At 44.4% G+C, this 25370-nt stretch overlaps 1 protein-coding gene across 1 annotated transcript in view; it reads left to right on the top strand.

Moving 5' to 3' along the window:
* ABCA13 (ATP binding cassette subfamily A member 13) overlaps positions 1 to 25370 on the top strand; it is a 374898-nt gene that overhangs the window by 210457 nt on the left and 139071 nt on the right. The window contains exons 43-46 of the mRNA XM_061166289.1: positions 7751 to 8000; positions 17118 to 17207; positions 21430 to 21499; positions 24101 to 24219. Coding sequence (XP_061022272.1) covers positions 7751 to 8000; positions 17118 to 17207; positions 21430 to 21499; positions 24101 to 24219 — 529 coding nt within the window. The remainder of the gene's footprint in view (positions 1 to 7750; positions 8001 to 17117; positions 17208 to 21429; positions 21500 to 24100; positions 24220 to 25370) is intronic.

Raw genomic sequence — 25370 nt, 5'->3', positions numbered from 1 at the left:
GTTCCTCCTGGACAGCACGGTGACTCAGTTACACAGATATGTACGTTCTTTCTCATGTTCTTTTCCATTATGGTTTATCCCAGGAGAGTGAATGTAGTCCCCTCTGCTATACAGTAGAGCTTTGTTGTTCATCCATCCTACATCTAACAGCTTGCATCCGCTGTTCCCAGGCTCCCACTCCTTCCCTCCCTCACCCCCCACCCCTTGGCAACCAAAAGTCTGATGGCCATGTCTGAGTCTGTTTCGGTTTCGTGAATAACTTCATTTGTTTCATATGTTAGATTCCGCATGTAAGTGACTTCATACAGTGTTCGTCTTTGTCCGACTTACTTCATTTCGTATGACAGCCTCTGGGTCCGTCCACGTTGCTGCAGTTGGCATTGTTTCATCCTTTTTTATGACTGAGTAATATCCCACTGTATGTACCACATCTTTATCTATTTCTCTGTTGAGGGACATTTAGGTTGCTTTCACGTCCTGGCTATTGTAAATAGTGCAGAGAATACTGATGTGCATGAAGCCTTTCATACCGTGCGTTTCTCTGCATATATGTCCAGGAGTGGGATTGCTGGTCGTATGGTAGCTCCATTCTTAGTTTTTAAAGGAACCTCCATACAGTTCTCCATAGTATGGGAACCAAGTTTCATTCCCACAAGCAATGTGGGAGGTTTCCCTTGTCTCCACACCCTCTCCAGCATTTATTGTTTGTAGACTTCTTGATCATGGCCCTTCTGACAGGTGTAATTGTAATTTTGATTTGCGTTTAACATTCAAGGATGTTGAACATCTTTTCACCAGTCATAGTGCTTTTTAAAGAATCAAATCAAGGATATATACCTGTACAGAAACTGGAATGTTCAGTGGCATGTCATGTAGAAAATTATTCTATCACGTATTTTTCTCTTTTTTTAAAGAAAAATCATGTCTAAGAAAATAGTATGGTTATTACAAGAAACGGACAGGTAAAGTGCTATAAATATTGGGTAAAATAGAGTTGTGAAATTATTTTCAAAACAGTTTAGATAAAATAGATTCTATTTGTTAGCTTTTTAAAGAATTCAACTTAATATTACATTTGCTTTATAAAAGAATAGTTAACAAAAGTTAGAGTAACTTATGTTGTTTTCCATTTTATATATTTTTATATTACCATGTTTAACATTTAAGAAGTTAAGGTATTTTGGGTTTTATGTCATATTAATAAGCCAACAATGTGTCACGAAAGTTTCCTTTTATATTTTTTCCTCATTCTTTTTTCAATTTCCTCTCTTTTCTCTTTTTCTCTCTTTCCCACCCCTGTTACCCTTTCTTAATTGCAGGATATTTGGTTTTGTTAGTTTTTTTCTTTAAATGGTATGAGTTCTTATTCATAATTCACTCATAATTTGCATAAATGTCATACAGTTATAGTCTTTACCAGAACAGAGATTGGGAACCACCCCACCTGCCTCCTTTGTGTTCTGAACAGGGTCACTGGCGGGACAAGCCCTGCCCAAAGGTCAGGGTGTCCACGTGAGGCTGGGTTTCTGGGATCCGATGCTGGAAACTGTGTCCCTGTGACATGGTTTCAGTGTTAATGGCCATCTACAGGTGTCCAGCGGGTTAACTGAAAGCATATCCCCCCAAGAGCCATCCAGCACTGTTAGTTTTCCATACAGCTCACTGGTTCTAGTTTTTGGACTGGTGAGAACAGGTGAAATGCTGTAAGTTTTTTACTGTCTGCTAATAATTTTGAAATCCCAGGTAATGACCGGGGTGCAGTAGAAAACATGGTTGTCCCTCCTTGTCCAAGGGGTGGGCGTAGTTCCCAGACCCCACGGGCAGCAGAATCCCCAGATGCTCAAGCCTCTTCTGTAAATGGTGTACTACTTGCATATATATCTACGCACACCCTCTTATATTTTTAAATCATCTCTAGATTACTTCCAGGGCTTCCCAGGTGGTATAGCAGTAAAGAACCCACCTGCCAATGCAGGAGACGCAGGTTCGATCCCTGGGTCAGGAAGGTCCTCTGGAGATGGGAATGGCAACCCACTCCAGTTTTCTCACCTGGGAAATCCCACGGACAGAGAAGCCTGGTGGGCTACAGTCAATGGGGTCACAGAGAGTTGGACACTACTGAGTGACTGAGCTCGCATGCTTGCAGATTACTTCTAATACCTGATACAAATGTAAATCCTATATAGTTATCAGTATGTGACAAATCTGAGTTTTGCTGTTTGGAATATTCTGGAACATTTTTTCTTGAATATTTTTGATCTGAGGCAGATAGGGAGGGCTGGTCATATCCATAATACCCCACTTACCATATTTCTGTCTCAGAATTCGTTTCTTCTCCCTAGAGGTCCTCTCGTACACCAGGCACCCTCCGTACCCATCAGAGAACATTTTTCACTCCTTGAATTTCTGGCAGTGACAGCTCTTTGGAGAAGTCTGACCCACTGTTGAAGAGAGTATGCTGTGTTGGTCTTGGTAATTGTCATGTTTTGTTAGGTTTGAGCTCTATTACAGGACTAAAAGGTTTGAGGACTTTATTCAAAGAGACAACCTAAGGGTCTAGCAAAGCACTTATATATAATAAATACTATGTTTTGTTCTCCCAAATTTAGCTTTACTTCACAATTTCTCTTGAACTGGGTGTATTTATAAATAAGTGAAAGGTTTGAATTACTGTATTTAAGATCCACTTCAATTGTAAAATTCTCTAACTCAGTGAATAAAGATACTATTTCTGTTTCATAAAATCATACCTCATTTCCCAGATAAATATACAGTCTTTACAAAATAATTATTGATTAGTAGTGGTTTCATCTCTAAGTCATGTCCAACTCTTGAGACCCCATGGATTGTAAACTTATGAGATGCATAAATATTCATTGTTTAAAACCCAGAAATTGTGAAGAAGAAAATTGAAGTAGCATGATCTTGCTGCACAAAGAGTTACAAATCTTTACTAAGTAGATTGAAAATGTATATAGCACTTTAGTTTTTTGAATTAAAAAAAAATCACTTGGTCAAATTCAAATAATGTATAGAGTGTAGCAATTCATAACAGACAACTTTCCACCAAGGTATATACACAAAACAGTAATTTATTCTCCATGTGTTATGTTGTAATGAATTTTTCTCCACTGCATGGTTGTATTATAAATTGTTCAGTTCATCCCTGTGTGTCAGACATGTAAGTTGTTTCCAACTTCTTACTACTGTTTTCTATAGGAGGTAACAAACCGCCTTGTTTGCTCTATTTGAGGAATTTCTCTTGCTTTTTTGACTAATACGACTCTTGGATTGGAATTAAGCTGATCAGAGGGGGCTCATATTTGCTTCCCCAAGAAAGACTGGCCAGGTCTGTTCCTCCAGCACTGTTGATAAGGCCAATTTCCTAAAACTCTCAGTGATAGTAGGGATTAACATTGTTTTTAATCCTTACCATGTTGATCATCTGAAAATTTATTTTCCAGATAAATTTTCTTCCATGAAAATATCTGATTTCCCAGTAAGCGTATTTTTGCTATTTTGTAGTGTTTTTAATGACCTGCATATTCAGATATGCTGTTTGCCCAGTTTTCTTTTGGAGTACTCATTTTTAGAAAATTGATTTTAAGGCATTAGATTTGTAAAACTTTATTTTAAATTCTTTGAGAATATTCGGATGAACTTGGTGATGTGGAGATCACATTTTGGGGTGTATGCAGAGTCCTTGACCTTTTAAATTATTCCTTAGTAGGCATTAATGTTTCAACAATTGAGGCCATCTGACTGAAAAAAAAAAAAAAGAAAGAAAAACACCTTTGTACATCTTACCTAAGCAATAAGATGGTCAGGGTAAATGAGGGTGAATAATTATGGATGTAATGGGAGTCCTTGAATATAATTGGGCTCATAAGTCAAATGAGACAATTCATAACAGTTTGGCCCAGTATTTCAGTTTTGTCTGTTAAATTATTCATATGAATACTTTTATGAGTTTAGCCATGAATATTTGATTGGTGTTGATTCATGACATCAGCTGTCTTAGCCTCAGTATCTTGGCCCTTTATTTTTCCCATTTATATCCAATTAATGATTATGGGAAGATGGGGAAAATTCTTTTTTCTTAATATAAGAAACACCTTTCCCCGCAGACTTATTGGGGATGTCTGATGAGCATTTACATTATTGGTAGTTTAATAAGTGTGGTAATAATAATCCTCACTATCTTAAGGGAAAATACTACAAGTCTCTATTTTTCAACTGAGGGAAATGGCATTCAGAGAGGTTAGGTAAGTTTCCAGAAGTCACATAGCTTGTTGGCTGAGATTGGATTCAAATCCTGATTTACATGGATTAAAAGATGAGGCTGTACCCACCCCACAGTGATGGCCAGAGGGCACAGGGCCATTCTCTGACTTGGGTCCTGCTCCTCTGTCACCAGGCAAATCCAACGCTCAGGTGGTCATATCCTCTTTCCATTTTGTAGCATCTGCTGCAGACAGACCGTTTGTGATGTGAACAGGTATTTGCAGTCACGGCCTGTGGTGCATGTGTGTGACAAGGTACGTGTATGTGAGAAGATGCACGGTATGGAAGCAGCTGCAGTGGCCAGACATGCACTCAAAGGATGCTCCTTAGAGGCTGACCCGAGGGGTGTGACCTCCAGTGGACAGTGTCCAGAGACGTGGCAGGGCCCAAGCCCCAGGGTCCACCAGTGACTTCCGGTTTGAATTGAAAGAATGAGGCATTCTGTTCTGGCAGAGAAAGAGCTCCTGAGCCCAAGGCTGTGAACATCAAGCAATTATCTCTGCAATCGTTTCGGAAATCTAGGGGTTTGGCAACTGGCAACATCTCAGTTATTTCAGCTTGAGCTAGATAATTCACATAATTATCCTAATAGATCTGCACACATAATGCCCAAAATCAGTATTATTCCACATCAGAATCTCCTAAAATGATTGGGAAGGGGGTATTTTATATTCACATCTGTATTTATGTGAGAAAGGATCATATTTAGCTTAATAATACACCTTTTTCTAGCACTAGAATCTTTCCATCTGCTGATTTAATAACTGCTTCATGAGTTACATATGAATCCCCATTGGTTGTGCATTGTATCAGCCATTCATAAACCCAGCTGAACATCAGGAGCCTCTGGGAAGTTTTTCTTTTTTAAAATTTCTGTGTCTTTTTATCTCTGAGTCTGAAGATCTGATTCTGTTTGAGGTGGACCTGGGAATCAGCATTCTTCAAAAAGTTCCCCTGGTGAATCTGATATGTAGTTGAAAGTATTAACCGCGGTTTTCACCACACAGCGCCCACCCTTGTTAAAGAATGCTCCTTGTTTTGCAGTGAAATATTGCTTTATATCATCATGTGCATCTTGTCGTGGGACCTTCAGTCCAGTGAAAATCTGTAGTCCTTCACGTCGCTGGCAAAGAGCTCCATGAGTCAGTGTCTTTCTGTATTTTATTTTAAAGATTTATCTACCTCCTTGGAGTGTATTTGTTTTACACTGCCGTGTCAGTTTCTGCTGCAAAGTGAATCAACCGTATGTACACATGCATCCCCCCTTTGTGGGTTTCCTTCCCGTTTTGGGCCCCACAGGGCCCTGAGTGGAGTTCCCTCCACTGCACAGCAGGTCCTCATTAGTCACCTGTTGTATACATAGTGATGTGTACATGTCAGCCCCAGTCTCCCCAGTCACCCCACTTCCTGCGCCTCTCTTGGCGTCCACATATTTGTTCTTCACGTCTGTCTCTATTTCTTTCCTTTTCAGAACAACACTCAGTGTCTGAGCTAATTAATTTCTGGCCACGCTGGGTCTCCACTGCCATGCACGGGCTTTGTCCGGGTGCAGCGCGTGGACTGCTCACCGCAGTGGCGTCTCTTGTTGCAGAGTCCAGGCTCTAGGCCCACGGGTCTCAGGAGCTGTAGTGTGTGGGCTCTCCAGCTCAGGGTCAGGAGTTATGGTGCACAGACCTAGTTGCCCCGTTGCATGTGGAGTCTTCCTGAGTAGGAATCGAACCTGTGTCCCCTGGATTGGCAGGTGGATTCTCAACCACTGGAGCACTAGGGACGTCCGTGTGTCTCTATTTCTGCTTTGCGTATTAATATTTAAGCTCCACCTCTGCCACTGGCCACATACACTCTGCATCTCACACAGAATATACCATGAGGGTTAGTGTCTCATGTTCGTCTTTAAGCATCTACATTTTCTTTCAGACATCTCTGGAGTCTTAAAGATCCTGCTGAAATGTCCGCACTTTCCCCTCAAGCCTCCCAAGACTGTGTCTTTGGTAGCAACCCTTTCAGCCCCGCCTGGGCTCCGCATGTACTATTTTGTTGTGTTTGCGTTGTGTTGGATTGTACATATTTTTATCTCAGTCCCTACTTTACAGCCTTTTTTGAGGACAGAAATCAAATCACCCAGAGCCTGCCACGCCCTGGTGCTCACTGAGGACCTGCAGATGAGGGATTTTTCCAGACGTGTGTTCCCCACCTCCACCCCTGCGCCTTTGCACCTTTGTTCTGAGTGCCATTATCAGTCATTTATCTTTCAAAACAGTAGTTTCTTTAGAAGTATTTTCTCTGGGACTTTACGCTTACTCATTGCTCTTTTATTAACTGTATAACAATTGATGTTTGTATTAATAAGCAGTATGATTAATTTAGCATATCTGCTCTTTGTTTTGTTTTTTTTTTGGCCATTCTGCATGGTGGACCTCAGCTCCCCGACCAGGGATTGAACCAAGGCTGCCAGCAATGCAAGCCCAGAATCCTAACCCCTAGGCCACCAGGGAGCTCCCATATCTGTTCTTTCAGAAATCCACGTTTCTAGTACTGTGCCTTAGGAGGACTCATTGGGCGACCATGGGCCTGGCCTGTGGTTTGAGCTGCATCGTCCTCTAGACATAGCTGGAGACAGTGGTCCTTGGGCGTCTCAGTTTGCCCCTGCCTGGTGACCTCATTGTTGGACGCACCCGCGGGCATCACTTGTGGGAATGGGGGCAGGCTCACCGTGGGGTGTGGGCCCAGATGCCCACCCTCAGAGGGAGCCTGGCAGAAGGACCGAGCCAGGGCGCCAGCTCACACTGTGCTTCTTGGGTCTACATTTTGCCCCTCTGTTCACGGAGGGCTCTTTTCAGATTTGCCACGTCAGGAAGGGAGACCAGGACTGCTGAGACTGACAGGTTAAGGGGGGCCGAATTAGAGGCTGAGACCCCCTGCCACCCCAGTGGTTGCCCCAGGCTCCTCCTCAGCTGGGATATCCTGGATGGGCAGGGGACGCAGGTGAGGGCTTCATGGGGACCTGGGGGGAGGCAGGCGTGTGCTGCCTGGATCCAAAACGAGCTGTAACATTGGCAGGGGTGGGGACTCAGGGTGAGGACAGAGGCAAAGAGCCTGGAGACAAGGTCTCATTTGGGTGGCGCCATCTCTGCCATCCCCAGCCCTCCGTTGGTGGCTTAGAATTCAAGCTCATGTTACAGGCTTTGTTTTAATCTGTCGGAATAAACATGAAGCCTTTCTCCCTGTCCTTTCCCATCTGCCCGCCCCCCTTCAGCAGCTGGAGCCAAGTGGGGCTACCAGGATTTCTGTCGTTGTGTTTGATGTTGTGAGATGCCCTGTGTGTGTAACTTCCCAGGGTATCCTGACTTAGGGTGCACTCAAGACGGTTGGTGTGGGGCCTTGCAGGATGAGAGCAGGGTAGGGGCTGTCAGGAACGCTGCAGGAATCCCGGGCTCAGACCTGCCACATCTTCCTCTCCTTGCAGACCGCACACCTGCTGGCACCCCTCTGGTGCGGGGCGGCCCCCTACTCCTGGCACAGACAGCTGCCCTCCTGCGGAAGCGGCTTCTCCACGCTGGCCGGGCCTGGAAGGGCACCATCTCCGACCTGCTGCTGCCCGTGCTCTTCGTGGCCTTGGCCATGGCCTTGTTCATGGTCAGGCCTTTGGCCATCAACTACCCTCCCCTCAAACTGACACTGGGTCATTATGACAAGGCAGAAACCTACTTCTTCAGGTAAGAGCCTTTCTTTGCTTTTCCCCCTTATGCTTCCAAATTACATCTGGACAGGTTATAAATAGCAGTAGCTCTGATTCTTAAAGAATTTCAAATATATACAAGTTGTTATCAATTTGGAAGTCTGTGTACTTGAGGGTGAGTGCTGAATAGTTTTTGCTTTTAGGGAGTCTGTCATGTGATAGATGCTAAGGGCACATGAGGCAGACCTAGTCCAACCTCTGTGTCCCTTGGGGTCCTGCCCACCCCCCTGGCCCCCAGGTGGCCGAGTCCCTTCGGTGGAAAGGGCCATGACTTCTGATGTGCAGAAGTCAGGAACACGGCCGCCCACAGGCCCTGAGCCAGGACTGGGAGGGCTGTTTCTGGTCCAGGATGTTTATGTCTTTAGAAGAGTATGTGTGTATGTGCATGCGTGCTAAGACACTCAGTTGTGTCCGACTCTGTGGTCCCATGGACTGTAGCCCACCAGGTTCTTCTGTCCATGGGATTCTCCAGGCAAGAATACTGGAGTGGGTTGCCATTTGCTTCTCCAGAGGATCTTCCCGACCCAGGGATCAAACCCTCGTCTCTTACATCTCCTGCATTGGCAGGAGGATTCTTTATTACTAGTGCCCCCGGGAAGCCCTTAGCAGAGTATATGGATTGCATATTTCACAAACACTTCAAGGCTGCTTCCAGACACCAGCCCTCAACTGCACATGCCCCTCTACAGAGAAATGTCTGGATTTTTCTCTCTGAACAGGATGGGTCCAGGCACGGCTCCAAGTCAAATTAGGTCCTATTTCTGCCAGCATGTTCAGGCCAGTTTGAATGTTACCACCAGATACATTTAGGTAGGAATTTCTCAGAGCTTCAAGGGGTGCTGTTTCACTCATGTGGGGTTGGGGACCCGAGAGTTGTCCCTGGCCCCCTGAGACCCTTGTCCTGGGCAGGCTGGCTCTGCCAGATTGCATTCAGAGCATCGTTGCTGGGCACCTGCCATGGTGTCTTTACACTGAGCGCCAAGACTGGCCCGTCCTCCTTCTGGGAGGCAAAGCCCTGTCCCATCGGAGTGGAGACCAGGGCTCGGGGCACCTGGTCCCCGCTGAACCTGCATCTTCACTGGGCTGTGCATGGCGCGGGCAGCTAGGAGGTTGGGTTGGTTTGCTTTTGTCAGATGCATATCTTGATGAAGATACTGAGCTTCATTAGCTCAGCTCTGCATGCCTGCTGACCTTTGTGCCACTTTTGGAATGAGATTTAAACAAATATAGGCCCCCAAAGGAAAGCTGAGAGTAAACTATTCAGTTTGTTTCTATCTCCCATGGTTATTGGTACTTGCCTCCCCTGTGGAGTCTGTGTTTGACCAGCAGAAAGCCCTCTCCACTGCCTGCCCATGTGAAGAATTCTGTGTCTGTTCTGACTGTTCCCTTCCGAGTGGGCTCCGCCTCTCTTGACTGTGTGCTTTATTTGCCTTCCCTCATCCCTCGTTTATGCCATGCTTTAAATGTGTAAGACGAATGTCGACTAATGCCTTCTTCTGGCCAAGTGTTCAGATTTCTGTCACACTCCTCAGGGAGGAGGAGCTTATATCCTACTGAGCCTTCCTCAGCGATCTGTGCAAACAAATAGGTGAAAACAATCAAATGGGGAAGACTAGAGATCTCTTCAAGAAAGTTAGAGATACTAAAGGAACATTTCATGCAAAGATGGGCACAGTAAAGGACAGACATGGTATGGACCTAACAGAAGCAGAAGATATTAAGAAGAGATGGCAAGAATACACAGGAGAACTATACAAAAAAGATCTTCATGACCCAGATAACCACAATGGTATGATCACTCACCCAGAGCTAGACATCCTGGAATGCAAAGTAAAGTGGGCCTTAGGAAGCATCACTATGAACAACGCTAGTGGAGGTGATGGAATTTCAGTTGAACTATTTCAAATCCTAAAAGTTGATGCTGTGAAAGTGCTGCAGTAAATATGCCAGCAAATTTGGAAAACTCAGCAATGGCCACAGGACTGGAAAAGGTCAGTTTTCATTCCAATCCCAAAGAAAGCCAATGCCAAATAATGTTCAAACTAATGCATAATTACACTCGTCTCACATGCTAGTAAAGTAATGGTCAAAATTCTCCAAGCCAGGCTTCAACAGTACGTGAATCGTGAACGCCCAGATGTTCAAGCTGGATTTAGAAAAGACAAAAGAACCAGAGATCAAATTGCCAACATCCATTGGATCATCAACAAAACAAATGAGTTCCAGAAAAACATCTACTTCTGCTTTATTGACTATGCCAAAGTCTTTGACTGTGTGGGTCACAATAAACTGTGGAAAATTCTTAAAGAGATGGGAATACCTGACCACCTGACCTGCCTCCTGAGAAATCTGTGTGCAGGTCAAGAAGCATCAGTTAGAACCGGACATGGAACAACAGATTGGTTCCAAATAGGGAAAGGAGTACGTCAAGGCTGTATGTTGTCACCCTGCTTGTTTAACTTATATGCAGAGTACATCATGTGAATTGCTGGGCTGGACAGAGCAGAATCTGGAATCAGGATTGCTGGGAGAAATATCAGTAACCTCAGATATGCAGATGATACCACCCTAATGGCAGAAATCGAAGAAAAGGTAAAGAGCCTCTTGATGAAAGTGAAAGAGGAGAGTGAAAAAGCTGACTTAAAACTCAACATTTAAAAAACTAAGATCATGGCTTCTGGTCTCATCACTCCATGGCAAATAGATGGGGGAAACAATGGAAACAGTGACAGACTTTATTTTTTTGGGCTCCAAAATCACTTGCAAATGGTGACCACAGCCATGAAATTAAAAGACACTTGCTCCTTGAAAGAAAAGCTATGACCGACCTAGACAGCATATTAAAAGGCAGAGACAACTTTGCCAACAAAGGTCCATCTAGTCAAAGCTATGATTTTTCTAGTAGTCATGTATGGATGTGAGAGTTGGAGTATAAAGAAAGCTGAGTGATGAAGAATTAATGCTTTTGAACTGTGGTGTTGGAGAAGACTCTTGAGAGTCCCTTGGACTGCAAGGAGATCCAACCAGTCCATCCTAAAGGAAATCAGTCCTAAATATTCACTGGAAGGACTGATGCTGAAGCTGAAGCTCTAGTACTTTGGCCACCTGATGCAAATAACTGACTCCTTGGAGAAGACCGTGATGCTGGGAAAGATTGAAGGCAGGAGGAGAAGGGGACAACAGAGGATGAGATGGTTGGATGGCATCACCGACTCGATGAACATGAGTTTGAGCAAGCTCTGGGAGTTGGTGATGGACAGGGAAACCTGGCATGCTTCAGTCCATGGGTTCACAAAGAGTCAGACACAACTGAGCGACTGAACTGTTATATCCATTACAAGCTATAACTGTCTAACCCTCTAAGTTATAAGCTATATAACCCTGTATCTATGTTGAGCTTTTCAGTTGCAAAGTTTGTTTTTTGAAGCAAGTACTATAAAGTACAGGCTAGCCTAAATTTAAAAGTAAATCATGCGTGTTCCTACTAGCCCTGCCTACTGCAAACCTGTTGGTGTGTTGTCTACCCCTTGTTTCATAAAATATTTTTCAATCCAGGCATTTTTACTTTTGGGCTTCTCAGGTGGTGCTAGTGGTAAAGAACTTGCCTCCATTGCAGGAGTCACAGGAGACATTGGTTTGATCCGTGGGTCTGGAAGATCCCCTGGAGGAGGAAATGGCAACCCACTCTCCCATTCTTGCCTGGAGAATCCCGTGGGCAGAGGAGCCTGGCAGTCTACAGTCCTTAGTGTTGCAGAGAGTCGGACAAGATTGAAGTAACTTAGCACACATGCATGCATTTTTATTTTTATAATGATGAGCTCACACTGTAACACTGTTCATCATTTGTTTTACACTTGAGAGTGCGTTTGTGGATCTGTTTTTGTACAGTGGTGCCGGTTCCTTGGACTTGCTGTAGCATGTTGACTGGAGGGGCCATAATTTATGTCAACAGTCTCTAGGGGCATGTATAGATTTGTTTATTTATTTAGATAAGTTTTCCTACTATAGACAGTGGTGTAGGAATACTTTGTATTTATGCAACTGTCCATTTTTTCCATTACCACGCATTTCTGTTACAAGTTTTTCCAGGATAGCACCAATAATTTCAGGGAAGATATTACCAAATTATCCCTGGTGGCTCAATGGTAAAGAATCCACCTCCCGATGCAGGAAACATGGGTTCAGTCCTTGGACTGGGAAGATCCTCTGGAGGACGAAATGGCAACCTACTCCAGTATTCTTGCCTGGAGAATTCCATGGACAGAGGAGCCTGGTGGGCTACAGTCCATGGGATTGCAGAGTGGGACACAACTTAGCCACTCAACCACTATCACCACCACCAGCAACCACCACCATCCTTACAAATGTGCACTAACTTACAGTCCCATAACATTTTTGTTTCTTTTATTCAACAAGTATTTATTATGCATCTGTGTGTGCATGCTCAGTCACTTCAGTTGTGTCCAACTCTTTGTGACCCCATGGACTGTAACCCAACTGACTCCTCTGTCCACGGAATTCTGCAGGCAAGAACACTGGAGTGAGTATGCCTTTCTCCAGGGGATCTTCCAAACTTAGGGATCGAACTTATGTCTCCTGCACTGCAGGCGGAAGCCCTATTATGCACCTACTGTATGGCAGATACCATTCTTTGAGGTCATGTACATGTGAACAGGCTAAAGTCCCCACATTCGTGGGAGAGAGGAAGCTCATTTCCCCCAAGTGCTCTCTATTACTTTTGATGCCATGACTTGTTACTGTGTTTCTGTTAGGCAGCTCTTAGGTTTCTCTTAAGACTGAATGTTCTCAGTCGCTTTGTGGTTATTATACATTTTACTTTGCATATTGAATATATCAAGTATCACATACAATTAATCACCACTCTCAGTGTTTTTCCCTCTCCTCTGTCCCATCCTAACCTTTTCTTCTCAAGCAGGTGAGCATTTCTCTTCATGGGGCTCATGGCACTGAAATACTTCGAGTTGGTTGCCAATACCAATTCAGTTTCTCTGCTGTGTTATTAATTTGGTAATTATGGTTTTTTGTTTGTTTGTGAGCATTTCTTCCAGCTCTCACAGTACCGATCTTTCATAAAAGTAATGCACTCCGAAATTATTTTGAGTCTGAGAGTTAGAGATCTTTTAATATTTTCTTCCATTTTTAAGAGTAAGTGTTTTAAGTGAGAACAAAGATATTTCTCACGTTGTGTAAATGATGAAACAGAGGAGCCTACATATTCGATGCTCATTTTCTCATCTTTACAGAGAGGGACCCATCAGAGATTGCATATTTCCCTTCTTGTCTTTAATTTCGGACTAAACAGAAAAGAACGACTTTACAGGTTGTTACTTTTTGTTTTAGTAGAGTAGGAGTCTACCTACATATGGGGGGCAAAGGAAGATGCTGCCAGAGATCGTTAGTTTTGCTGGAGACGTTCCTTCCTCGCCTGAGTTCTCGTCTCTTACGTTGGCTGTGGGTGAGGGGAGAGCCTCTGCCCGCTTCAGTGGGCACAGCTGTGCTGCTTAGGGCTCGCCATCGCCCCCACTGCCTGCTCTGGGTCCCGGATGCCCTAGTGGGGTGACCCTGTGTCCTGGTTTACTAGAGGTGAGGCCTGGCATCTTGGTGAATAAGTTAATCATATCCTTTCACGCTCAGCAGTTTCCTTGAAACCATATGTCTTGGTTTCAGATAGAAAGCCCTGTGTAGCGTGTGAGTCTCAGTCACTGTTACTTTATTTGTTTAGTTTGGTTCAAGGTGTCTGTTCATTCAGTGACTTTTTTGTTGGAAAAGGTAACCATGTTACCTGGTTCTAGCTGTATCAACCTCTTGTTCACTGAGTGTCTTTGCTGTTTGGGTTTCTCTGGCTGCTGGGGCCCTGGGGCCACGTTTGTTCTGAGAAGCTCCGGTGGTGCAGAGGGGCCCAAGCCGCGGTGCCTTCCCCCTCTGCTCCCTGCTTGCTCCCGGCTCAGGAGGAGGAAGGCGTCTGCCCTCTCATTCAGCTTTACGCTCCTCTTTGGGGCCAAGAGACCAGGGAGGTTGCAGGCAGCGGGTCTCTGAGGGCCATCCTCTTGAGGACTGGCCCGTTCTCTTCCTTGCCCTGGGTGCTTTGCAGCTGTTCTTCAGATGCCATCCCTGTGCTGCCTGGCGCTGAGACAGCTCTGCCTGAGGAAGCACCCACGGAGCCCAGGAGCCCCGGGAGCCGATGCCTGTCAGATCCGGGGCTGGCTTGGGGCAGCGGGGCGCTGGACAGCAAGCAGGGTGGGGAGAGTTGCATGCAGGTCACTTCCTCCCAGAAGCCACACCTTTCTTGATATGATTTGATCTCCAAGAGACCTGGGGACTCTTGTTAACAACACGAAGACTTTTGGGATGATACGTAGTAATCCGCATTAGCTCCAACAAGCCCCTGGGCCACGCTGCTGCACCAGAAGTTTTGAGACGTGCTGACAGAGAGGAGGCAGTGCCCGTGTAGGAGATGCCTCAGGAATTCCAATCTAGCACTGTTTCTAATTCCTGAAGTCTGGTAAGGACAGACTTCTCATGCTTCCAGCAGTGCTCTAAATACAGCCAAGAGTTTGAAGATTAAAAAAAAAGGAGTTAAAGAACAGGCCGTGGGCTTGATCCCTGGGTAGGGAAGATCCCCTGAAGAAGGGCATGGCAACCCACTCCAGTATTCTTGCTTGGAGAATCCCATGGACAGAGGAGTCTGGTGGGCTATAGCCCATAGGGTCGCAAAGAGTTGAACACAATTGAAGTGACTTAGTATGCATGCATGCACAAAGAACAAGCATTTGAATTTTATGGCAACAGGGATAATGTAAAGCTAGTTTTTTTTTTTTAAGTGACCTTTAGACCTAAGCAAAAAAGTGGTAGAAGTAAACCCTAACTTTGAAACTTGCTTTTAATAATTATCCTAAGTAAACAACTTTGTGGATCAATATTTTTTTCAGAAAAAAAAATTTCAAACTTTCATATTTGTTCTTGGATTAATGGGTCAAAAGAGAGCAATTCAGAGTATTTCCACAGATGCCACAAATAATGTTTTCATTTTACGAGCCACATTTCCTTGGAAAATATGTCCCTTTCCTTCTAAAAGTGTTTTCTCATTTGTCAGAAACTTGAAGACTATTTATACAGAGGTCACACTGCCTACTTATGAGATGTAGCTTTGCCGTAAATTTCAGTATCTTTCATCACTGCAGAGTTCTGGCCACGGCTGTAGGGAATCAGATTAGGCCAGTTGTAAACCACCTGGATATTTTAAACTCATGGTTATATTTCATGGAGTGGGGAAGGTGGCGTTTTCCTGTAAATAATTATTCGTTTTGGTTTTGGATGCTGTAGCAGTATTTGCATTCCAGCTTAGGTATGAAAGTAAAGTTGTCCTCAGCAGAAATATACGACTTATTTGGTGTAATGAGTTGCTCTTTCCTTTCCATTAAAACTGGTCCTTTCTGAAAGGTAAGAGGTTTCCAGGAAGATCCAGTTGAGAGAAATAAGATAACTGGGTGGAGATGAAGGATTAGGTGTATGATTTCAGCATATTGGCAAGATCACAATTTGTTCACAGATGGCTCAGATATAAAGAATCTGCCTGCAAGGCTGGAGACCTGGGTTCAATCTCTGGGTTGGGAAGATCCCTTGGAGGAGGAAATGGCAGCCCACTCCAGTATTCTTGCCTGGAGAATCCCATGGACAGAGGAGCCTGGCGGGCTACAGTCCATGGGGTCACAAGGAGTCAGACACAACTGAGTGACTTAACACGCATGTGCATAGTTGTGATTAATCGTAATAAGACCCACTCCTAATCAGCCTGATTTAGACAGGTTTAAAATACTGTTTCCTCTGCAATTTCTCAAGTCAAGATGTTTTGTAAAACAGATGTATAAAATTTACTGTAAAGTTTGTTTCCACATCTCCCCCAGTCTAGAAGAATAGTGTGTCTTATCTTTGATGGTGTCTTCAATAAGGGGATTCCATCTTGGAGGGCTTGGTTCCCATGGATGCTGCTTGAACTACTAATTAACTTCTGAGATTCATGCCATTAAGCTAGAGACTATAATTCACTGTGTACTTAAAGCACACTTAGGGCTTCTTATTAAGGAAATATTCAGTATAGTTTACATATTCGTGTCCAACTCTTTGTGACCCTGTGGACTGGGGCCTGCCGAGCTCCTGTTCATGGGATTCTCCAGGCAAGAATACTGGAATGGGCTGCCATTTCCTCCTCCATTGGATCTTCCCGACCCAGGGATTGAACCCACGTCTCCTGTGACTCTTGCATTGACAGACAGATTCTTTACCACTAGCGCCACCCGGAAAGCCTGTATAGAAACACTCAATCGTATCTTACTCTTTGAGACCACATGGACTATACCATCCATGGCATTCTCTAGGCCAGAATACTGGAGTGGGTAGCCTTTCCCTTCTCCAGGGGATCTTCCCAACCCAGGGATAGAACTTAGGTCTCTCACATTGCAGGCAGATTCTTTACAGCTGAGCCACAAGGGAAGACCAAGAATACTGGAGTGGGTAGCCTATCCCTTTCTCCAGCTGATCTTCCCAACCCAGGAATTGAACTAGGGTCTCCTGCATTGCAGGCAGATTCTTTACCAACTGAAGGGAAGCCTGTAGAGAAACACACAGAAAACCAAATATAAGAAGTTTTGTTACTGGGCTATGTAGTAGGGCAAATATTCATAGCAAACCAGAGTTCTGGCATTAAGAGGATAGTTTTATAGGCTTTAATATGTTAATATGATGTAGTATTATACAGCCTTTAAAGTTAATTTTTAAAAAACATGCAAAAATGCTAGAGTTGTAATATTTTAATTTTAAGTGAAAAGATGAGAAAAATGATGCACTCGAATGCAAATATATAAAAATGGGTTTATCTGTGGTGGCGAAACTGTGCTTTTACGATGCCTCTTCCTCCTGGTTGACATCACCATAGACAAGGTGAACGATGAGCTCTGCACGGCTGGGAACATGCGCCTGGCCTGGTGGGCCTGGGGCTCGCTCTGAGGCAGGGTGTCCTGAGAACTCCCGGCCGAGCACTGACCTTCCCCCTTGTCCTTTGTCCCAGGATGAGCAGCAGTGACAACGACAGCCTGGAGCTCGCCCACGTGCTTTTGCGGAAGTTTGGGGATCAGGACCCGCCCTGCGCTGACGCAAACCCAGACCTGTAAGTACCCGACATCCTTTGCGGAAGCGCAGGCTCGAGCTGGCGGCCCGCAGGCTGGCAGGGTCTCCTGGCCGCTGTTCCTGCTCCGGGGAGAACAGCAGCCGGGTGAGAGGGCGGGGACTGAGCATGCGCCACGCTGTCTGTTGATAAAATGACCCAGTAGAAGCTCCATCACTCTCCCTTCCCTTCCTCGGTAAATACAGGCTTTATATAATTGCAAGAATCAATTAGTAACGTCAATAATGAATAGCGTTCAGTTAACTTACTAAAACCTCCAAACAATAAAACTGTTAAAAGAATAAAATAACAATTAAATATGAAATAGTTATTATTAATATTTATTATTTACTTTTTAGGGTAAACTTGTACCTATGAAAAGATTAATTGTGTGTTTTTTTTTTTTAACTAAAGAGAGTTAAAAAGTCAATAACATCAGTATGGGGGTGAATTAATTTGAAAAATTTTTTTCTAAGATTTGAAAAGGATATTAATAGTATAGAGATGAGACCTTGATGAAGCATGCCTTTCTTCATAAAGGCTTCTCTCTCACTTTGCTTGACTGTTATTTATTGAGGATCTACTCCAGGATTGATGGAGGACTTAGGAACTTACAAATGGGAAAGTGATAAAAAACCATAATGATGTATTAAGTCCTAAAGTGTATGTTTTTCAGTCATAAATACTAAAATCCAGACAATAATGCCGTATCAGTGTATGTTTTCCTAATTTGTGATGACTCATTTTGTGCATTATTGATGTTGGTAATGAATGAGACTGAATAACTATTACTGGTCTCAGTGAGGAAGAATTAATAGAAAATTAATTACATCGTTTCACTTTAGTCTTCTCTTGAAAAAGAAAGTAATTAATTTAACTAAATAAAAGCTTCCATGGTGATGCTTTTATTTCCTTTTCATCTAAAGAAACATGCAGGATGTAAAAACTGTCTACCTTTGAGAAATTGAAATATAATCTGGGGCCCCGCAGGGTTTAGTTCGGGCCCAACCTGGCAACAAAGAAGAAAGAACAGAAAAGAAAAAGATATTTATCTGGCCTTTCAAGAGTGGGGATAAAGGTAGAATCAGTGCTAGGACAGGAGAACATGTCCCAAATTCTGTTCAGATGTCAATTTTACCCTCACGGACTGTTGCTGGGAGTCAGTGGCCCCCAGACCCCCCTGCCTCACCCCTACCCCTGAACTCTGCCCCTACCCCACATCCTGCAGATCCTCACTGTTCCCTCCTCAGCCTTTCCTCTGACTTCCTGGTCTGTTTCTGCTTCTTTTTCTTTCTCTGTGAAAGCCACGGGATCCCTTAACTCCTTGCTAATTGTTAACCATTTCTATGCTTTTCCTTGGTCAGCATGACCAAAAGCTGGAGGAGGGCGTCTTATTCAAGGAGGCACTTTGCATACTTACATCCATAATAATTTCTCTCCATGTCTCACAATTAAGTCTTATTTACTGAAGTCCCAGGTTGAAACAAACGGTTTTATTTAAAACAAATAATTTTGCTTCTATAAGTGTAAAACAGCATTGAATTCAGTGTCTACATTTTCCATTGTGGGCAGACTTTAGCCATCATTTGATTATGAATTAGCAGACACATTTTAAGACAGTAGATGAGATTCTGTTTATTGACTGTTTTTCTGCTCAGACTCTGAGCTTCTACTGAGGGAGCATATTGAATCCCCAACTTTACCTCTTCTCAGGCAGAAAAGTGAAGAAAGTGATAGTCATTCAGTCATGTCCAACTGTGACCCCATGGATTGCAGCTCACCAGGCTCCTCTGTCCATGGAATTCTCCACGCAGGAATATTGGAGAGTGTTGCCATTCCCTTCTCCAAAGGATCTTCCCAACTCAGGGATTGAACCCTGGGCTCCCAAATTGCAAGCAGATTCTCTACCGTCTGAACCAAGGCAGAAGGCAGTAAAAGTCCCCCGAAAGAACTATTGTGGTATAAATGTGAAGTGAATTATCTGTTTTCCTATTGTAGTAGATGATGCCTAATTTAAATTTTAGAAGCAGATGGGTAGATTTCAACACTGAGGTTAATGTCACAAGGCTCGTGTCTGGTGACACTGCAGCCATGGTGTCCCTGCTATGGCTCAAGTGAAACACTTTCCCCACTGGTTCTAGACAGTGTTCTGCATAGAACAGAAGGGCAGTGAGCAAGTCTTCTGTTTCTAGGGCACATTCAAATCCAGATGGGAAGACGGGTCAGGTGGGTTTCCATGATTGGACGGCAGCAGCACGAGCAGTCCTCTTCAGGGTTCCATACTCCCAGGCTCATGAGACCAGGTCCTCACTCCTGGCACAGCTGTGACAGCTTCCAGGCAAAAGGACCTGGGGCAATGGAAGTTGAGGTCAGGAATCTAAAGCACACCCAGAATGCACATATCGAGCACCCAGGAAAACTCGGGGAGACCCAGATTCCGGGTGGGGCCACAAGAGCCTACATCCCAGCTCTGCTGAAGACTCTCTTGAGTGGTGTGGGTGTGCCTCACCTCCCTCTGCTCTTTTAACATCACAGTGCTCCCACGTCTCGCAAGAGAGCAAGTGTCACCTCAGACCACAGGGTACCCTGGGCCGAGACTTTTGTTCCTTCAGGCAGGTTTGTGTCAGAACCTTCCCTCTTGAGAGTAGGTCCTGAGAACCTCTCTCTGGCACTGAGATGCAAAGTACACATCTGAATGTTGAAAACTGCAGGCAGGCGGGCCTGCGTCAAGGAGACCCGTTCAGTCCAGCCTCGCCAGACCCGTCAGACAGAGGGACCGTGTCAGACACCCCCTTGGGATGATGTCGTGTGTCCTGTGAATCCTGGCTGGTGGGCCACATACCACCCTGTGGTCCTGGCGTTGGAGGGATTCGAATAAGTCTGATCCCACATCTCCCATCGCCTGCGCCCTCTGCGAGCACAGCTTCCCAGGACTTCTGGAGGCTGGGAGGCTCCCACATCTAGAACCTGTTAAATGCTGTTGCTGGTCCCTGTGCAGCTCCAAGGTGCATCTCTTTACTCTCTCAACTGGAAGCTAAGAGAAAAACCAGTGGAGGATTTGGAAGAGGCAAAGAGGACATTTTAAAGAAATGCATTATGTTGTAAATACTTGCTAACAGTCATTGAAGACCAGCAGTGGAAGCAAGGAAGGCTGCAAGCTTCAGAGGTGTAAGTGGAGTAATTTTTTTCCAAGTGATTATCAGATACAGCAAGCAGTCTGATTAAGCACATCACTCCCTTGGATGCTGTCTCCTTGATCACTTTCAAGGCTCAAAACAGGAGTCTCCACAGGCTGGTTGACCGAGAAAGTCACATCGGGGAAGCCATGAAATTTTTGATATTTCAGAAATTTACATGGAAATTGTATTTTGCTGACCTGGTTAATAGAAATGGCAGGGTTCCTTTCATTGAACTGGACGTGTTTCACCTTGATGTTCTAACACTAGAGCCACACCGCCTGGAGCAGAGAGCGAGGGCTTGTAGCACGGGAGACTATCTTCCAAAGGGTGATGTCAGGTGAGCCCCTGACCTCTGAGAACCCCAGTCCTTCTTCCCAAGTGAGGTTGCAGATGTTTGTGGTGAAAACATCTAGCCAGGTGCCCGTAGTTCAGTAAAAGTTAATTTCCTCTTTTCTCTCACAATTTGTGTGTAAATAACAATTATTAGTACTAAAGCAGGTTTCGATTTGTAAACATGTCTGAAAAAAAATCAAAACAAGTGGACTAACAAGGAGAACAGTGATAGGGAGCTTTGGAATACAGAGGTTCTGGAACTCTGCAGTAAGTTGGTTTCATAGCGGTTTTTGTGGCACCACTGTTTTTCATAACAGAAATTTAATACTAGTTGCTTTTCTTTAAACGATGATCAATTATGATATCACATGATGAAAAGGAGTTAGCAACTTCCTGTGTTTGGGGATTGCTACACTGGTGCTGAGGGTACCTGGTTTGGCCACCGGGAGCCCTGGGGTTCATCACAGCCCCCCGGGAGCCTCTGTGGACAGAGTGAGAGCATCACTTATTATAATGGGAATAATGTGATTGTAATAAAACATTGTCATCAGATTAACAGCTCAAGCCATGAAAACAAGTGTGAGCACTCTGCTTTTTGCATCATGGGGACATGATGCTCTCGTTAGCTGTGCTCAGGTCTGGGGGATGCTGTCGTGGAGATGCAGCAGTTGTGTGATCTGAGTATCATCCCACCTTCTCCTTCGTTTTGTCAGGGAGAATTCTTCCTGCTGGCACACCGACCCTTCCTCTCCCCGGGGCGTCCAAGAGTCTTGTGGCTGCCTGGTAGGTTTCCTCAGTGTTTTTGATTTTTCAAAAGCCTAAACCTCAAGGAACAGAAGTGAGTTTACCTATTCTCCCAATTCACCCAACCCTCCCCTTCCCCTGCCTCCCCTTCCACGTGTCCATTCTCTACGCCTGTGTCTCTCTTCCTGCCCAAAAGATAAGTTCATCTGGACCATTTCTCTAGATTCCATATATATGCGTTAATATATGATATTTGCTTTTCTCTCTCTGACCTACTTCACTCTGTATGACAGACTCTAGATCCATCCACATCTCTGCAAAAGTCCAATTCTGTTCCTCTCTATGGCTAACACTAATGTGTGTATATATATATATGTGTATGTATATACACACAGCACACGCTTCTTTTTTCTCCGTTGACCTGTTGATGGACATTTAGATTGCTTCCATAGGTGCTCTGTGATGACCTAGATGGGTGGGATGAGGCGAATGGTGGGAGGGAGGTCCAAGAGAGTGGGAATACACATATAGCTGATTCCCTTCCTTGTTCAGCAGAAACTAACACAATATTGTAAAGGATTTATACTCCAATTAAAAAAAAAAAACGAGTTCACCCCCATCTGAAAAATCTTTGTTTTTGGTAACTAAATGAACTTTTGGACTAAATGACTCTTAGGTTTCCTTGATTGGGTGCTTCTTGGAAAGGTGTCATGATGTGGTTTCCAGGGTGACCCTCCCATTCATTTTCCATTGGTCGCAATCAGTGACAGTCCAACAGTGGAGCTAGAATTGCACTTCGGGGGGAAATTTCCCAGAATTTCAAGGCAGTGACCTTAGGTTTCTTGTATTTTTATTTGAGTTTTGAAAGCTGGATGTTAAAAATCTGAGACATCACATGGCTCTTCTAACTATGGTTGAGCGATACAATGGCACACAGAAGTAGGTTACTCCTGTTACAGTGAGAGACACACTGTCCAGTCTGTTGAGAATGGAGTGAAGTTTATGTGTATAACTAGTTGGAACTCATCTCAAAGGAAATCTCAAGAGGCAGTTAGTAAAAGGCACAGGCCTGTTGGCTAAAATCAACAAACAGATATGGCTATCCTAATTTACAGGAAAAAAATAAGACAAACAAAAATCTTAATTTAAATTGAGTTTTAAGAAAATGACCGTGTGCTCATGTTTATATCTTTTCTGTTTAGTGGTCCACAGGGTGTGTATTAGTTGCTGAGTTGGTTCTGACTCTTTGCGACCTCATGGACTGTAGCCTCTGTCCATGGAATTCTTCAGGCAAGAATACTGGAGTGGGTTGCCAATCCCTTCTTCAGGGGATCTTCCCAACCCAGGGATTGAACCCATGTATCCTGCATTGCAGGCAGATTCTTACTGTTTAAGCTACTAGGGAAGCCCTCCTAATAGTGTAGTGACTTTAGAAAGGCTTCCTTTCGATGGACCTAGTCTCCTTTCTTCTCTTAGACCAAACGTCTGTACTCAGGTGAGGCAGTTACATAGCACCATGGACGTCCAGGTAGGGCCCACCAGAGGCCACTGATGGATGCCGCATGTTACCCTTTTGGCCTTGGCCATTGGTGATTCTGTTTGCTGCTCCTTTGTGGTGATCAGCTGTTCTGCCCAAGTTCTTTATGGACCCAATGATTTGTTTCTTCCCCATCTTGTTTATTCCATTAACTCAGGAATCCTGTAAGTTTTCACTCCATGCTCTGATTCTTTGGCCTTGATTCACTCATTCTGTTAGACTGGTACTTTTTATTACAAGCTCCCTGAAATTTATTGGAATTAGATTGGGTGTCAGTATTAGAGGAATGAATGAACGAGTACCAGAATGGTTGATGTGGAATTCGCTCCAACTCACATGAACTGTGAGTTCTCAGAAATATGTGTGCAAGGAGAAAAGCATTTCCTGTGAAGAAGCTCCATAGCCAAGGGAGCTTCAGAAATGTCAGAGAAAGCCCCATGTAACAGGTCTCTTTGCCGTAGCTCCTGTGAGATGCTCAAATCACAAGGAGTGTGAAAGAGGCAGCTTTTAATTTATCTGACTAAAGAATCCTTGTTTTTGTGTGTGTGTGTGGCACATAGGTGCCTTGGCAGAATCTTCCGGAAACGCTAGTCCACTCGGTTAGGAGTCAGAGGCCCTCAGGAGAGAGGGAGTCAGGTGGTCCCTGCCGGGCAAATATTTACAGGTTCCAAGCCTCTGAGTGTCTACAGAAGAGGAGTTTGATTTCTGTTTCAGGCATTTAAGGAAGAAACACATTCTTTTGAATTTTCTCGCTTATCATCCTCTGACTCTCTTGGTGGTTCTTCAAATGCAGGATGACCCCAGTGAAAACATATTTTCCCTTTTGAGTTCTTACCCATCTGCCCAACTTACATACAGGAAAGGATTGGAAGTCCCCCAATCTAACTAATGGCAAAGGTCGCAGTGGAATTCTGGTATAACTCTCAAATGTAGGTGACTCTTAAGAGAGACATGAGGAATCAGAACATATAAAAGGCAGTCGATGAGTCGCTGAAAAAGTGAGGGCTGGGAAGAGTCATATTGACTTTGCTTAAGTAGTCTCGGGAAACCTGCGTGTGGGTTGTGAACAAACTTCTACTTCCCATCTTTGGAAATGATTGCAGAAGTGCCCCAATGCGAGCACCAGGGCTCCCTACCTCACCAACCACCTGGGCCACCAGCTTCTCAACCTCTCTGGCCTCCCCCTGGAGGAGTATTTGCTGGCACCGACGGAAAAACTGAGGTGGGTTTGAAACCTCTGCTGTATCTTTCCTGTTCTCAGAGTTGCTTAGGAAATCTGATCGTTTCAAATGCTGATGTTCTTCAAAGCTCAGAAGTCTCCTGCTAACCTTGATACTCATAAAAATTCCAAAGCAGTGCTGCAGAACTTAATCAGATTCCTCCTGCTGACTTTCACTCTGGGCCCGGGGGGAGTGGGGGAGTCATGTTCATGGAGTGTCACCTGGGGGAGCCAGAAGCAGCTTGACTGCTTTAGAGGATAAGCCCTGAGACGTTCACAGCATAATGAGGGAAGCTCTCCACGGTATCCTAAAGTCCCTCTTAAGAGATTTTGCGGCAAGCTTTTATTCTGTGCTGCATTTCCTTGAGCCTAAGACGGGGAATCTAGATGAGAGGATAGGGATGAGCTGCTCATTGATTTAAATTGCAGTCATACTCACTATTCCATCAAATTTCCTGAGACCTCCCAACACAAAAGCATCATTGCATGGTGTGTCTGCAATGCCTAGAACATCCTCCCACCCCACCCCCAGGTTCTGTTTCCTTCTGATGCTTCTTGGACCATGTCTGGCCCCTGCTGCCCTCCCTTTGTGCCTTTAAACACATCCAGGAATCTCTGATTTTTGAAGGTGGGCACTTGTGTGCCCAGGACTTAGAATAGTATCTGGTATACAAAAGGCACTCAGTCAGTGAATGATTGAGTCTCTGAAATGAATGATTGAATTAAATTGAGCCTGGTGGGAATCTATCCTTCTTCTTTTGCCCCAAATTTCTGCTCAAAATCCAGGCACAATGGTGGAAATTTGTTGTTTTAATCTCCTTTATCCAGAGACTTGGAAACAAAGTTTAGTGTGTGTTTTTATTTCTAATGTTCAATATTTTTAGAAGCTTCATAAGTGCTAAATATAGTATATAACCCAAGGGGTATGGAGAGGAAAGACGTAATTCACCCCACATCCCGGGAGAAACTCACAGAGCTGTATAGGAGATGAACTGGCAAAAAAGACAGTTAAGGCCCAGCATAGCAATCAACGCAAGAAATGGAAATGTAAGGTCTTGTGTGAACCCCAAAGAGAAGGAGATTCACCCCAATCGAAGTAGCCAGGGATTCCTGCTGGCAGGACACAGTGTGTGAACAGAGGATGAAAGAAGCAA

This window comes from Dama dama, chromosome 18 (genome assembly GCF_033118175.1).
Source record: "Dama dama isolate Ldn47 chromosome 18, ASM3311817v1, whole genome shotgun sequence".
In the NCBI taxonomy this organism is placed as follows: domain Eukaryota; kingdom Metazoa; phylum Chordata; class Mammalia; order Artiodactyla; family Cervidae; genus Dama; species Dama dama.
Note: the sequence above shows the minus strand (reverse complement) of the source record. Positions and strands in the feature narration are given on the sequence as shown.